This window comes from Chiloscyllium plagiosum, chromosome 21 (assembly GCF_004010195.1).
Source record: "Chiloscyllium plagiosum isolate BGI_BamShark_2017 chromosome 21, ASM401019v2, whole genome shotgun sequence".
NCBI lineage: Eukaryota > Metazoa > Chordata > Chondrichthyes > Orectolobiformes > Hemiscylliidae > Chiloscyllium > Chiloscyllium plagiosum.
In genome coordinates, this window is record NC_057730.1 from 32615816 (window position 1) to 32630840 (window position 15025).

The 15025-nt window shown below is 42.6% G+C and overlaps 1 protein-coding gene across 1 annotated transcript; it reads left to right on the top strand.

The window, feature by feature from the left end:
* Positions 1-249: 249 nt before the first annotated feature.
* Positions 250-14078, top strand: LOC122560442 (flocculation protein FLO11-like). The gene is made up of 5 exons (XM_043711075.1): positions 250-358; positions 1825-5815; positions 8353-8468; positions 13679-13737; positions 14027-14078. The coding sequence occupies exons 2-5, from the start codon at positions 2005-2007 to the stop codon at positions 14076-14078; spliced, it is 4038 nt and encodes a 1345-aa protein (XP_043567010.1). The 5' UTR covers positions 250-358; positions 1825-2004.
* The last annotated feature ends 947 nt before the right edge of the window (positions 14079-15025 follow it).

Below are 15025 nucleotides of genomic sequence, written 5' to 3' on the forward strand. Positions count from 1 at the left end.
CCAGATTGTGGTGGTGTTCTGCTGCCCACTGTCACCTATAATACCCTGCGGTATGCCCTGCTGATGACTAACTCTGTCAATGGAACCAAGTGCTCCTGGATTCTGCAAGCAGCCTCGACAGAGACTCTTGAGTTAGAGGTTATCTCCTACCAGACTGTGTCCTGGACAGATGCCAGCTGCACCTCGACATACCTGGCCATCAAACTGGGACCAACACAGAAGGAAAGGCGGTTCTGTGACCCATTCCAGAGTATTCCTGAAGTTGGCAGAAAGCTGTTGTTCCGAGGAAAAGGGACGGCTGTCGTTACCTTACAATCAGCCTATGGCATGAAACAAGGATTTGCTCTTCGGTACTCAGGTGAGTTATGATACATTATAAACCACATTTAGAAATGTTTACAGCCTTCTACATGGAATAGAGGCTTGGTCAGCTGAGTTGGCTAAAAGACTGATGTGTTATGTGGAGCGGTTCAATTCCTGTACCTACTGAAATCACTGTGAAGGCCCCGTTCTCTCAGCCTTGCCTGTTGCCTGAGTGCGGTGACCCTCAAGTTAAGCTCACCATCAGATATCTCAGAGAGCAGCCTGTGTACTGAAGGATTATAGAGTCATACAGCATGGAAACAGACCCTTCAGTCCATGCCGACCATAATCCCAAATTAAACTAGTCTCATGTTCCTGCGCTTGGCCCATATCCCTCCAAATTTTCTTATTCATGTACATGTCTAAATGTCTTTTAAACATTGTAACTGTACCTGCATCCACCACATCCTCTGAGTGTTCATTCCACATATAAATTACTCTCTGCGAAAAAAAAGTTGCCCTTCATGTCCTTTTTAAAATCTTACTCCTCTCACCTTAAAAGTATGGTCCTTATCTTGAAATCCCCCACCTTAGGCAAAAGACACCTACCATTCACGTTATCTCTACCCCTCATGATTTTGTAAACCTCTATAAAGGTCACCCCTCAATCTCCTATGATCCAGTGAGAAAAGTCCCAGCCTATCCAGCCTCTCCTTATAGCTCAAACACTCTATTCCCGGCAACATCCTGGTAAATCTCTTCTGAACCTTCTCCAATTTAATAATATCCTTACTGCAACAAAGCTATGAAGAGGATGCAGTTTGTTATATGGACGATGATGCAGTGGTAACTTTCACCTCAGGATTTTGAATTGTGTGTGCCTTTGTCAATCTGTATTAACTGTCTGTACCTTCCTCACTCTTAGATGTGTCTCATGTGACCATATCGACATCTGTATCTTTGTGTGTCTGACTCACAGAAACAGAAAATTTCAGCACTGAATTAGGCTATTCGGCCCATTGCCTGCTTTGCTCGCTGAAACACCTTTATAAAACTAATCCCACTCTCCAGTGCTTGATCCAAACTTAGTTTTTTTTAAAACTTTGTCACTATTGACTACCTTAAGACCGTAAACTGCACAATTCCATCCATAAGCCTCTGCATTGTTACCACTTTCTCTTCTCAGGTGTTCCATAGAACCTATCTCTTTGACAGAGGATTTTGTGGTCTGCTGACTTACCTCCTTATGTGGCTTTGATAGTGCTCCTAGGGAAATGCTTTGAGATCCTTTAGGTGCTACGTGGATGCAGATTGTGTATTTTTCTGTGTCTTGCTCTCTTTTAAAGTGTTTGTCACTAACTGGTATAGGTATGGTTGGTATTTTATTTGTCAGTCAAATGTTCAACATGGTATAAAGGATGAGGGAGCAATGCAGTTTGAGTGATATTAAAATGCCAATTATATCTCTGAATGCATGGCTCTGCTGATGGAATTCCAATCACTTCTTGTTCTCATTCTCAGTGCTTGTACCAGACCCTAGCCGGAGAGAAATTGACGCACGAGCCTTGGAGCTACAAACTATGTCTCCATTACCGTCAGCAGAGAATGATCAGGTTGACCTCAGTCAACGAGAAGCTGGGATGTACTCAACACCAACTGGACAAGGGCAGCTGATCATTTCACAATACCCCAGGACGTCGAATGTGCAGGAGAGACAGGGGTCTCCCTGGATTCATCAGGTTTCCTGGTATCCCAGACGTCCAAAGCTCTCAGGCATTCTTTCAGGAAAGAGACAGAGGACTCAAACCCAGTCACAGCCAAGAGAAATCCCAACAAGAAGAAATTCCAAGTCAGATTCCAGAACCAAATTTCACCCCAAATCTCTGGGATGTCAAACCTCCAAGGAAAAACCAAAAATTTCACCAAGTCTTGCAAGCCTTAAAGTTGCTGCTGTTTCAGAATCCAACACCAGGCGCCATCCTTACCTCACCTCCATTATACAATTGTTATCCTCTTCCACTTCCAGTCCGCGCTCACACATCCCCTCCAGCCCCAGTGTACACCTCATCCCCCTCCCATTCCAGCCTTGGTCCGATACCCCCTGGCCTTGGTCCGAGTGCCCTCTCTCCCTCCGGTCTCAGTCCAACACCCTCTGACCTCAGTCTGAGAACGATCTCCCGCTCTGGCCTCAGGTGGATTGCTCCCTCCCCCTCCAGCCTTGGTCCGAGCACTCGCTCCCCCTTCGGCCCAGGTTGGAGCTCCCCCTCCATTCCATATCGGAGCACCCCAACTCAGTCTATCCTTATTTCAAGCTCCCCCTCTCCATCCAGCCCTGCACCACGCTCCCTTTCCGTGACTTCACCCCTCACCTTCAGGTCAAACCTTACCTCAACACTACTACTCAGCCCTCACTTTCCATTCTCTTCACTACCACCTGACAATATCTTTGAGAATTTATCAGGTCCGTCTTCAACATCTCCACAAGAAGACCAAGAAAATGTAATGAGTCAGAGTAGACCGAAATTGAGCAACCAGCCTGTTGTGGATTTATCAGAAGGAGTCTGGGGTTTATCCCCTGGCTCTTTCACAGAGTCCAACTCAGGCCTGTGGCCATTGACCAGCACAGGGACTGTGGACCCCACAAAGATCAACATGAGCCAAGAAGGTGTGGATACCACAAGCGACGCAAATACCAATCTGGTCATTACTTCAGGGGGAGAACCAAATGTCTTGCCTAAAATTTCAGGAGAACTTTTAACAAGCATTTCACCAAGAACTGTTCAAAAATCAACAAACCAATCAGTAAGTAGGAGGACAGAACCTCCTGGAATGGAATCTGAAATGTCCTTGGTCCCAGTTAGTGTTCCGGGTGATGAGGATTACCATCACCAATGGAGGAGTAGGCAGCAAGACCATTCGTCCGAACGTGGACTTGCTCTTTCGGCAGGCAATGAGGTTGACCCAGTGACACAATCTGAGTTACAGGATGAAGTGAAGATTCCAGTTACTTTGACTCCAGCCCATGAGTTTTCAAGCCCACTGAGTGTTCTGCAGGGTGTGGTGGAGATGTCCCGGGGGAGTGGTTCTGTGAGTAGGGTGGAAAGATCCAGTACAGCAAGTGACACGGCACAGAGTGAGAGCCAGAGCCAAAACTCCGTTCCGAGTCTCCCTGCCAGCCCTGGAGAGCTTATCACACCTCAGCCAGACCAGGACAGGAAACAGGAAAGTGAATCAGATCAACATTTGCTTTCCTTCTCTCAGCCCGCTGACCTTCCTACATCAGAATTGCTCTCCACTCAAAATATAAACACACAATCTCTTGTAAATAGCCTCAAAATAGATTCGGTGGCAGGGTCAATGAATCCGTTAGAAAACACTCATTCGACATTGGATTTTAAAGGCTCTTCATCAGATTTTGATGGATCTTTTACACAAACCTTTGGCCCAGTAGTGATTAAACCGACATCCCGTGCCTGGAACATGTTTGAAATTCCTGAATTGATGACCCATTCTTCAAATCTTCCAGGACAGGAAGTTGCTAATGATGCTGAAACAGATACAGCAGCAATGATCTCTGAGTCAGGGCCCACTGCACGTCTCCCTGAAATAGTTTCAGCAGTTAGCTCTCTGAGTGGTGCTGACACAACACAGAGAGCTCGCCCATTGTCAGCAGTAACGGGTGACAATGACCTCATGTCCACTAACAAATTCCCCAGATCCTTTTCCTTCACTTCAGGTATAAGTCTCACAGCCATTTCTGATGTTGCAAGTGGAGGTGAAATAGTGTCGAGTGAAGTTACAGGGGGTGGTGGTGATGTTACAGGCTGGGAGTCTGAGACTCTGACTGTTAGAGACACCACCATTAAGGATGATGGGAATGTGACACAATTCACCTTCACCAAAGATAGGATGACCAAAGAATCAGCCAATCACAGCCAAAGGTTAGAGGTTACTCAGAGGGCTGAAAACAATACAGGATTCTGGGTAATTTCTGGCATATCAGTGGCCAAAAAGGACAGTGGCAGAGGGAATACTCTCCGTGACAGTGCTACTGAAATGATGGGTCGCACAAAGCCTTCTGAAAAAACCCTTTGGTTTGAGAGAAGAACCATTTTACCACCAAATGTTGGAGGGGAAAATACAGGAAGCTCTCCGACTGGACATAATGTTGTATCTAGAGACAAAGTCCCATTGTTCAACCTAAGAACACCTGCACCAGAGACAGTAGCAAATGTAAGCTCACTATTTATTGGAGATGATCACAGTGCATCTCCATCTCGGGAGATCTTTCCAACCTTGTCACTCTCAGAGTTGCCAGAGCAATCTTCAACAAGCTTCGAGGAGCCTCTACCTCTGACCAGTGTCAGAGAAACCATTGCGTCAACTTCAAGTAATACCACAGTGTCCAGGGGAAATACAATGTCATTCCCATGTAGCAAATTGGAGCCCCAAATGTCTGATGGCGAGAGGCTGAGAGAGACCTCAGCCACAGCAATGAACCAAACTTTCCAGGAGGGAACTGTACTGAACAAACCAGTGGTTACCTCAGGAACACCAACTTTGATCCAAGGATCCTGGAGTGAAATGCAGCTTGATTCCCGAGCCACGGCATCCCCTGCACTCCCAGGACTGACCTCCTCTGTTGTTACAGTGACAGACGTTCCACAGCTTCTGCCATTTGTATCCACCTTTGAGACAGCACCTCGACTATCATCTGACCAGACTGGCACAGGGCATTCGCAAATACTCAGCAGCCCCTCGGAAACCTCTGGTGTCTCAGATCTCAGGGAAACAGCCTGGCAAAACATTATGAATTTGAAGGCTACACCTCCTTCACCTCCAGCTTTTCCTTCTGCTGCTGAAGAGGAAGAAGCCATTGCAACTGGTGTGGGATCTCCCTCATCTTGGGCCCTGCAGATGAACCAGTCAGGATCGCAACCTGTTGATGGTTCTCTAGGGCCCAGTGTCACACACGTTGACACGAAGGACCTTAAACGTGATGCTGCTCAAACAGTCAAGCCTTGGGCAAACGAATGGTGGCAAAAAGAAATATTGTCAACGTTTGCTACTGAGCACTTTTGGACTTGGAGTTGGTCTGATTTAGGGACGTCATCAATCAGTCATGGGGTAGCACCAACCTCAGGGTCTTCAGCGCCCCCTGAAGGAACCACACCACATCCAGCAGTTACAATGATACCTAGGTCTGTGACCACTTTCAAAAATCCCATTGCTGTAACACCTGGCAGTGACAATAGCTGGACATCAGGGAGGGATGGCCCCTCTCTATTTTCACCCACTCTTGGAACTGGAACATCAATGTCACCAGTGCCAACATCTTGGCCACTGCACCTGCCCATCGACACAACGCCACCAGAGAGAGCTGTACAAACTGCAACGCAGCAATATACCCCAGCCACACTCGGGGAGCTGTCGAATTCAGTCCTGTCGTTTACTCCAATGGAGAGACACAAAAGCATTTTCATTGTGGAAAATGAGCTGCCGATGATCAAAGGTGAATTAACCATTCAGTTAGAATGGTCAGAGCTGCCCTCTGACCCCAGGTCAGAGTTTCTCTGTTTATTGTACTGACTACCATTGACAATCTGTGTATAGGGCAATCCAGTACAAGTCGTTCCCTGGGAGTTAGATGATTGAAGGCAACTGATGGTTTCCTCAGTTACTTTCAATAGAATTGTCCAATGTGATAAGGTCAAAAGTCAAAATTGGGTATTGTAAAGCCGTGGGAAGGTGATGTGATGATTGTGAGAGGTGATGGAAGGCAGGCGTCTGGGGGAGGGGGCAGCCGAAGGTGGGAAGTCAATGTGATAACATTGTCAGGATATGTTAATCCAGATTTGGCAACACTATTCTGCAGATTATTAAAAGATGTTCTCAGCAGTGAAGCCATTTGCACAAACTTTTGGAAGTGTCAGGGGATTGACAGTGGGAGGGATACAGTGCATGGAATATAATGTAATGCATAGTAATGGAAGCTTACAGGAAGGCACATAAAATTTCACACAGCTTTTCTCTTTTGCTGACCCAGTTTATGTTTGACAACAAGAGACAGGATGGAAACTGAGACATGTGAACTACTTTTAGGAACTTTTCTGGACTCTGGGACATTGAAAGCAAAGTCTGGACATCTAGTCACACAGACACTACTAGTGAAACAGCAATATCAATACATTTCCATTGTAGAACCAGGGCTGTCTGGGAATAACAAAAGAATGTTCATTCATGTAGTGCCTTTTGTCTCTGAAGATATCCACTTTGCGGCTAATGAAGTAATTCTGCTCTTTTTCACATCAGTGATATGGGATTTGAGAGGACTATTGAGCCATTAGCAGAAAAAAAAAGAACTGTGGATGCTGGAAACCAGAAACAAAAACTGAAATTGCTTGGAAGATTTAGCAGGTCTGGCAGCATCTGTGGAGAGAAAGCAGAGTTAATGTTTTGGGTCCAGTTAGCCTTCTTCAGAATTTTCTATTGGCTCAGAAAAGATTGGTATATCAGTCACTTCTGAAGTTCTGCAGTGGCTATAAGTTTTGAAGAACAGTCACTAGATTCAAAACATTAACTGTGCTTGCTCTCCAATATGCTGCCAGACCTGCTGAGTTGTCCCAGCAATTAATGTTTGTGTTTCTGATAAGCCCTTAGTTTATACAAAAGACTGATCTGGTAGTGTGATATGGAGACACAGACTGTGGGAACAGTAGGTATATACAGACGTCGGGAACAATGGGATATAGAGAGAAGACATTGGGAGCAGTGGGATATAGCAAGAACACACTAGAAACATTAGTAAAAGGAGGTGATATTTATGGAATGGGAAATTAAGGAGGGATCACGTGAGCAGTTGAAAGTTAGAGAAATTTGAAGAGTAGGAGTGACAGTATTGAGTGGGAGCATGCTGGGGAGGGGTGTGGTTTAATCAGGAATATCACACTGACAATGGAAGGGAAATCATAACAAGTCCTCAATTTGCTTAGGGTTTGGTCTAAAATGTTGATGTGGAAAAATTATCACAGTTTCCAACATTTTTATCAATAAAACAACCCTGATATTGGACTGCAGCCAGTGTGCAAACTCTAGGCTTTCAGTCAAATGTTCCACAAGCCAGTCTGTCTGTCACAGAATACAGTATTTCACCATTTCTGTCTTAGTCAGACCTCTTCTTTGGTTCACTTTCTTCCAAGATTGAATTTTGCTTACAGTTTCTAATACAGAAGCAGACCATTTCATTTAAATGATCTATGCTGATATTTATGCTCTGATAATGTTTCCTTTACCCTTCTCTATCTAGTCTGATCAGCATAATCCTTCTGCTCCTTCCCTTTAAATGTATCTGTTTGCCTCAACTATGCGACATGGTAGTGAGTTCCGCATAGTAATTTGTCCAGAGAGTAATCACTTTTTCTTGCATTCCCTATATGCTTAATTACTGATTATCTTGTATTTATGATTCCTGGTTTTTGACAACGCTTCAGAAGCGGTAAAGAACTTTGGGAGATCATGAGGTTATGGAAAGTGCACTGAAATATAAATTGGAGACACTGGAAACTGTTTAAAATTGGACTAAAGAAACAAGCAAGAAAAATACAAGTTCTTTCTTGCATTGTGTCATATGGTCACTCTTGTGCCTTGAGCGATGTCTTCTGTGCAGAGTTTAAGCACAGTCATCTTCCCACAACTTGCATTCATTTAGCACCATTATCACAGTAAAACACTTCATAGGAATATAACCTTATCAGAAAATGGACACTATGCTAGGTAAGGACAGTTGACAAAAAGCTTGGTCACACGTAGCTTTAAAAGGAGTCTCTTTGTAGAGGATAGGAAGTGAGGTGAAGAGGTTTAGGGCCTTCACAGCTAAGCATGGCTTCCTTTATGGAATGATGAAAATTGGAGGATGCAGAAGACCAAATTGGAGGAGTGCAGATTTCTTCAAGGGTTGTGGAACTGAAGGATATTACAGAATTAGGGATGGACAAGGCTATGGGGGTATTTGGACAGAAGGATGAAATTTTAATTTTCTGTCTTTTTCAGAGGGTGCCACTTTGAAGATACCAACAAAACTCATTCTGGCCATGAACTTCACCCTCCAGTTGGGAGACCCAACATCTGATGATTACCAGAATCTGGCCAAGGATTTCACACACAAAGTGAGGTTTCAAAATCATGCTTTTTTCCATAAAACCCCTGTCTCAGTCACTGTCTTGTACAACAGTGTGAGTTGTTTTTAGACAGTGTGACTTTGCTTTTATACAATGTGTTTTGCCATTCCTTCACTTAAAACCTAAAAAGTGTTTTGACAGTTCATAGTGGCTTCTGGGATGTCCTTCCGGTTTGTGTAGTTACAACAATACTCATTAACTCAGTTAACATCATTAATTGGTTCCTGGAAAATGTGATTTTATTAATGGGGTTTTGTTCCTGGTGGAAGGTCCAGCCAGCAAGTCCATTAACATTTTAAAACTTTTGAAAACATGAAATTGCCAACAAAGATTTATCCAACTGTCAGAAAACTGTGAAAACATGAAAATTGGGTACTCACCAAGCTGTGATGCTTTTTGTCTCACTGATGAATGGTATTGGAGGTGGGTGTTACTGGAGTTTGGGAAAACTTTGGGAGGGCTTATTGAGGTGATATTTTGAGGATTTTTTTGAAAGATATTATTAGTACTTCAGTTCATTCATAAACTGCACTCTACCATCTGTCTTACTATCAAAATACATCATTGAGTAATCTTCATGACTTTATGCAGGAGCCTTTAAAGGATTCTTTGCAGTAGGTTTTTACTATACATTTTTTAATGACAGCTAGTTTGTTTTATTTTCTGTCTGTAGAGCTCCCTTTAGCAGTTAACTGCAATATCAATGCATCTGTTCACTGCATTGATATTGCACTTCACTTTGAGGAGGGTATAAATATAAAGGAGAAACAGTAGGTTTAATATATTTGAATATCCAGAAGTTATTTGATAAGTTACCGCATGTAAGGATTCTTAATAAGGTAAAAGCCATTGTGTTGGAATTAGTATATTAGCATGAATAGTGGATTGACTAACTAATAGAAAACAGAAAATTGAGGTAAGGGTGGCAATCTGTAATTAGTGGATGATCATAAGGATTAGAACTGTATTTACAATATATATTACTGGCCTGGATGAGCAATTTAAATGTACCATAGCCAAGTTTGCAGAGAAGGCAAAAATAGATGGGAAGGCAAGTAATGTGGATGACACAGTTTACAGAGGGATACAAACAGGTTAAACCAGTGGGCAAAAGCTTGGTTGATGGACAATTATGTGGGAAATGTGAGGTTACGCACATTGGCAGGAAGAATAGGGAAGGTGGCTATTATTTAAATGGAGAAAGACTGCAGAAAGCTACAATGGGATTTGGGAGTCATTGTCCATCAATCACAAAAAGCTAGCATACAGGTTTAACAAGTATTAAATAACATAAATGGAATGTTGGCCTTTATTTCAAAGGGATTAGAGTATAAAGATAGGGAAGCCCTGCTAAAACTATACAGAGCAATAGTTAGAGCATACCTAGAATACTGTGAACAGTTTTGATTCCCCTTATGAATGGAAAGATTTATTGGCTTGGATATAGTCCAGAGAAGGTTCACTAAGTTGATTCCAGGAATGGAGGGATTCTTTTAAAAAAAAAAAGAGGTTGAATGCTTTAGATCTGTACCCATTGGAGTTTAGAAGAGCTTCCTGAATGTGAGCTTTCTGAAACATACAAGAGTTTTAGGGGATTTGGAAAGGTAGTTGTTTCAGTTGTGGGAGAATCTAGGATCAGAGGGCATAATCTCAGGGTAAAGGGTCCCTCAAGTGGGTAGAGATGAGGAATTCCTTCTTTCAGATGGTAGTGACTCTGTAAAACTCTTTATTGCAGAGGGGTGTTGAGGCTGCATTGTTAAGTATATTCAAAGCTGAGATAGACAGATTTTTAATCAGTGAGGGAATCAAGGGTTATGGGGATGTGGCACGAAAGTAGAATTAAGGATTATCAGATCACCATGATCTTACTGAATGGCAGAATAGGATTAATGGACTGAATGGCACACTTCTGCTTCTATGCCTAATGCACTCTCTATCTTCACCAAAGATGGAAAATGCTGCTTTAAGCTCTTCCAAGTCACCAGAGAGTGATCTTGTGCTAAATTACTTCCTCATCAGCCCTCTGTTGTTCCACTTCCTTCAGATCCTGTGTAAAATGGGAGGCAAGAAACTGCAACATCATCAGTGTAGAGTGCACCCAACCCCATTTGCTTGCATGTTTTCACAATCATCTCTTGTTCAATAAAGTCCTTTGCTCCAATGCAGTCTGCCATTTATGGTAGATGGCAGGCCATCGCCATACAGATGTTAAGGATGGTCCTGACGAAGTTGTAATTCTTCCAGTGTTCCTTCAAAGTAGGAGCATTGTACCTTAGGATTCCTGGTTGGTTTGTCCAAAACACATTCTGTGCTAATCAACCTTGAACATTGCAATAATCCTTTGATCCATAATTTGAAAAATCCAGGTGGTGCTAGAATGATCATGTTAACATTGTCACTGAGATCATCAAGTACTAGGACCATTTTGTTGAAGGTCAGCGTTGTTTTTTGTCATGATTCTTTGTGGACCAATGATCTAGGATTGCTCGACACATCTCGAACAAAGAGAGTGGATGATTATTGGGTGTAGAACAGAATGTGGCCACAATGCCATAATCAGATCAGCTATCATTTCGTTGAGGGGCCGAGTTGTTAGGATGCAAAATCATCCTCAAAAATTGCTTATATTATCTATGTCTCTTTCATTTGGTCTCCACATAACAGGTGGCTTGTACTTTGAATAGCACTTAATTGTTCTGAGATTTTGAGAATGATACATGAGCATTGGCTTCATGTTGGAATCACTTGCTGCAAGATCACATGATCCTGAGCTGTTTTAAAGCCTGGTATACATAATTGTTGAAATATATGGCCTGGAAGACATTCTTTTGCAGCATAAACGAGGCTTTTCAACCTCACTAGCACTTCAGCTCAACCGTCATCCTTTGTGATTACACAATGTTTTAAATCAGCAGTGGCAAGCTCTCCACCTATGCAAGTTAGTATGATTTTTGTATCTTATAAATAACCCATGAGTAACACTAAACGGTTTTAAATTTGAACTTTGGCACGATTTGTTTGGGAAGGTCAGTTGGCGAGATTACCAGAGTGTGGTGCGGAATAAAGACAACATTTGATGGTGACCTGCTTCCTCCTTTACCTCACGCAATGTTCAAGCTGTGCAGAACAAATTCTCTCTACCTCTGATGGAAAGCTGTGCCTATGGCTCTTTGTGGATTGTGGCTCTTTATGGTCTTTCTAGAAACAAACTTGAAGCATTTTCTTGAATTAGCATTAAACCTAAGAGACATGTGATGCAGAATTTAATGTGAGATGGCAATGGTTAGCACTCTTTTCATGTCCAAGACAATTGCAATCTGATTTTTTTTTCTACTTAACTACTACAAAAAAGATGTTAATTTGCAAGACTTTTATTTTATCCGTGTTTTTTAACAATTGTTCTCTCAGTTGCTGCTGGCAATCTCAGAGTACTAATGTTGTCAACCATTCATTGTAAGGTCGAACTTCATTTGAAGCATAACTTGTTTTTGTTGTCTTATCTCAGCAGAAAGCACTTCATTAACAATGGCTTATAATGAGCAAATTAATGAACCATTTGAATAATGAACAATTCAAGAGAACCAAGATGACAACAGGAAGAAATGCTAATTTGTGTGTTATACAAAATGACACAAACACTGCCATATCTACAAGACTGTGCTCACTTAACAAGTGGTCCTCAAAAGGGCCACTGTAGACCATTACAGTACTGTAGTGTATAGCACACCACAGTCTAGGAACAGCTCAAAGTACTTAAAGGTTTTCCAAATTCTCCCAATACAATATTGCCTGTAATTTCAGCTGCAGGACATCTCTGCAGGAGGTTCTCAAGCCCAACCATCTTCAGGTGCTTCATCAATGACCTTCCCTCCATCAGAAAGTCAGAAGTGGGGTTTGTACAATGTTCAGCCCATTTGCCACTACTCAGATACTGTACAGTCCACATCAGGATTCCTGATGAAGTGCTTATGCCCAAAACATCGATTTTCCTGCTCCTTGGATGCTGCCTGACCTGCTTGCTTTTCCAGCACTACACTCTCGACCATGTTCAAATGCAGCAAGCCCTAGATAATGGCAACATTCATGCCACATAATTTCCAGCCAATGACCATCTCCAACAAGAGTGAATTATAATAGTCAACCCTTGACGTTCAATGGCATTACCATTGTTCAGTCCTCAACTATCCTCCTGGTGGTTACTGTTGACCAGAAACTGAACTGAACTAGCTATATAAATACTGTGGCTACTAGAGCAGGTGAGAGATTAGGAATTCTGCACGAAGTAACGCACTTCACTTCCTGATGCCCCACTGCCCAGCATCTGCAAGGCATAAATTAGGAGGGTGATTGAATACTCCCCACTTGCCCGGTTTGGTCCAGGTCCTACCGTCCTCACTCCTTCCAACACTGATGCACATTGGCAGCACCAGTGATGATGCACTGCAGTAACTGACCAAGGCTCCTCCAACAGCACTTTCAAAGCCATAATCTCTGCCATCTGGAAGGAAAAGGACAGCCAATGCATTGGAACAGCTCCACCTGTATGTCCCTCTCTGAGTTACATGCCATCCAGATTTGGGCTTACATCATCGTTCCGTCACTGTTATGAGGTCAAAATCCTGGAACTCCCTCCCTAACAGCACCATGAGTGTTCCTACACTGCAAGGACTGCAGTGATTCAAGAGGGCAGCTTACCACTGCCTCCTGCAGGGCAGCTAGGGATGGGCGATAAATGTAAGCCTAGCCAGCAACACCCACATCCCGTGAGCAAAAACAAAAAGGGCAAAAGCCTTCTTATGGGTTTGAGTTCCTACAGCCGTGTGGAAGTTAAGTAGGACCATCCCAGTGACATTAACACAGATCAGCAGCAACACTGTGCGAGGCAGATATACATTTAACAATGATGTTCATGCAAAACTATGTTGTGCAGGACAACATTAAATGTGGAAACTGTATGCTTGAGAGCTCCTCAATTATTTAGTCAATGGTTTAAGGATGATCTGATAGACTAAACTTGCTCAATTTGCCATGTTACTAATTCTCAAGTGTTTTAGATAAACTGGATTCATGACTCCAGGGCTTCTGATTATTCTTTGTCCTCTCAATTGATGTAATGCTGGATGACTGCTTGCATTTAGTGTTACATTATTGCATAATCTTATAGGAAAGTGAGATCATTTCAATCCAATTTTCTGCAGGTTTCTCCGTTTTATAAGAAAGTTCCTGGATTTCAGCAGTTGCTGATTAAACACTTCAGGTGATTAAAATTCAATTGATTGATTCATTCATCATCAATGTCTGACACTGAGAGTTCTTTTCCCTTCTATTGAGTGCAAAATTGGTACTTACCAGAATTTCTAACATTACTGTATTGCCTTTCCTCCATCATTAATACTGTCTATTAATGCCTCCATCATTAGTAGTCTAGAGCATTAGCGAACATTGTCTATGTTTCGGGTATTGTGTTCCCTGTGATAAGTGTTATCTGTGGACTTTGTGTGTGTCCAGCTCCAGCTCTTGTCTTATTCACCATCTTGTTTCCACAGGGCAGGAAGCGTATTGATTGAGTTTGACGTTGTCTTCATCAGTAAGGACTGATTAGGGATAGTCAGCCTGGCTTTGTGCATGGGAAATCATGTCTTTCAAACTTGATTGAGTTTTTTGAGAATGTAACCACAAAGATAGATGAAGGGAGAGCAGTAGACATTGTCTACATGGGCTTAATAAAGCCTTTTGGTAGACTGATCAGTACAATTAGATCACATGGGATTCAGGGAAAGCTTGCCAATTGGATACAAAATTGGCTTGACAGTAGGAGACAAAGGGTGATAGTGGAGGGTCATTTTTTGGGACTGGACCAGCGGTGTTCTGCAAGGATCAAAGCTAGGTCCACTATTGTTTGTCCTTTTGATTACTAATTAAGATGAAAATTTAGCAGGCATTGTTAGTAAGTTTGCAGATGATGCAAAAATTGGTGCTACAATGAAGGAAGTTACCCATGATTACAAATGACTTGGAGATGCCGGTGTTGGAATGGATGGACAAAGTTAAAAATCACACAACACCAGGTTATAGTCCAACAGTTTTATTTGGAAGCACTAGCATTCAGAGCGCCGCTCTCCACAACCACCTGATGAAGGAGCAGTGCTCTGAAAGCTTGTGCTTCCAAATTAAACTGTTGGACTATAACCTGATGTTGTGTGATTTTGAACCATGATTAGAAAGGAATCTTGATCATTTAGGCTAATGGGCTGAGGAATGGCAGATGGAGTTTAATTTGGATAAATGCATTTTGGTAAAACGAAGAAAGACAAGACTTATACAGTTAATGGTAGGGCCCTGGGTAGTGTTGTCGGACAGAGAGACCTAGGGGCTCATGTATATAGTTCTTTGAAAGTTGCATCATAGTTAGACAGGGTGGTTGAGAAGGCATTTAGTATGCTTGCCTTCATTGCTCATACCAATGAGTATGATGTCATGTTGCGATTGGTGAGATCAGTTTTGGAATACTTTGTACAGTTCTGGTTTCCCTATTACAGGAAGGA

Excerpts from the sequence above, each read along its gene's own strand:
- LOC122560442 (XM_043711075.1), top strand. The coding sequence starts at position 2,005 with ATGTGCAGGAGAGACAGGGGTCTCCCTGGATTCATCAGGTTTCCTGGT. Across the intron at positions 5,816-8,352 it reads TGAGCTGCCGATGATCAAAG|AGGGTGCCACTTTGAAGATA; the intron begins GTGAATTAACCA and ends TGTCTTTTTCAG. Across the intron at positions 8,469-13,678 it reads CCAAGGATTTCACACACAAA|GTTTCTCCGTTTTATAAGAA; the intron begins GTGAGGTTTCAA and ends AATTTTCTGCAG.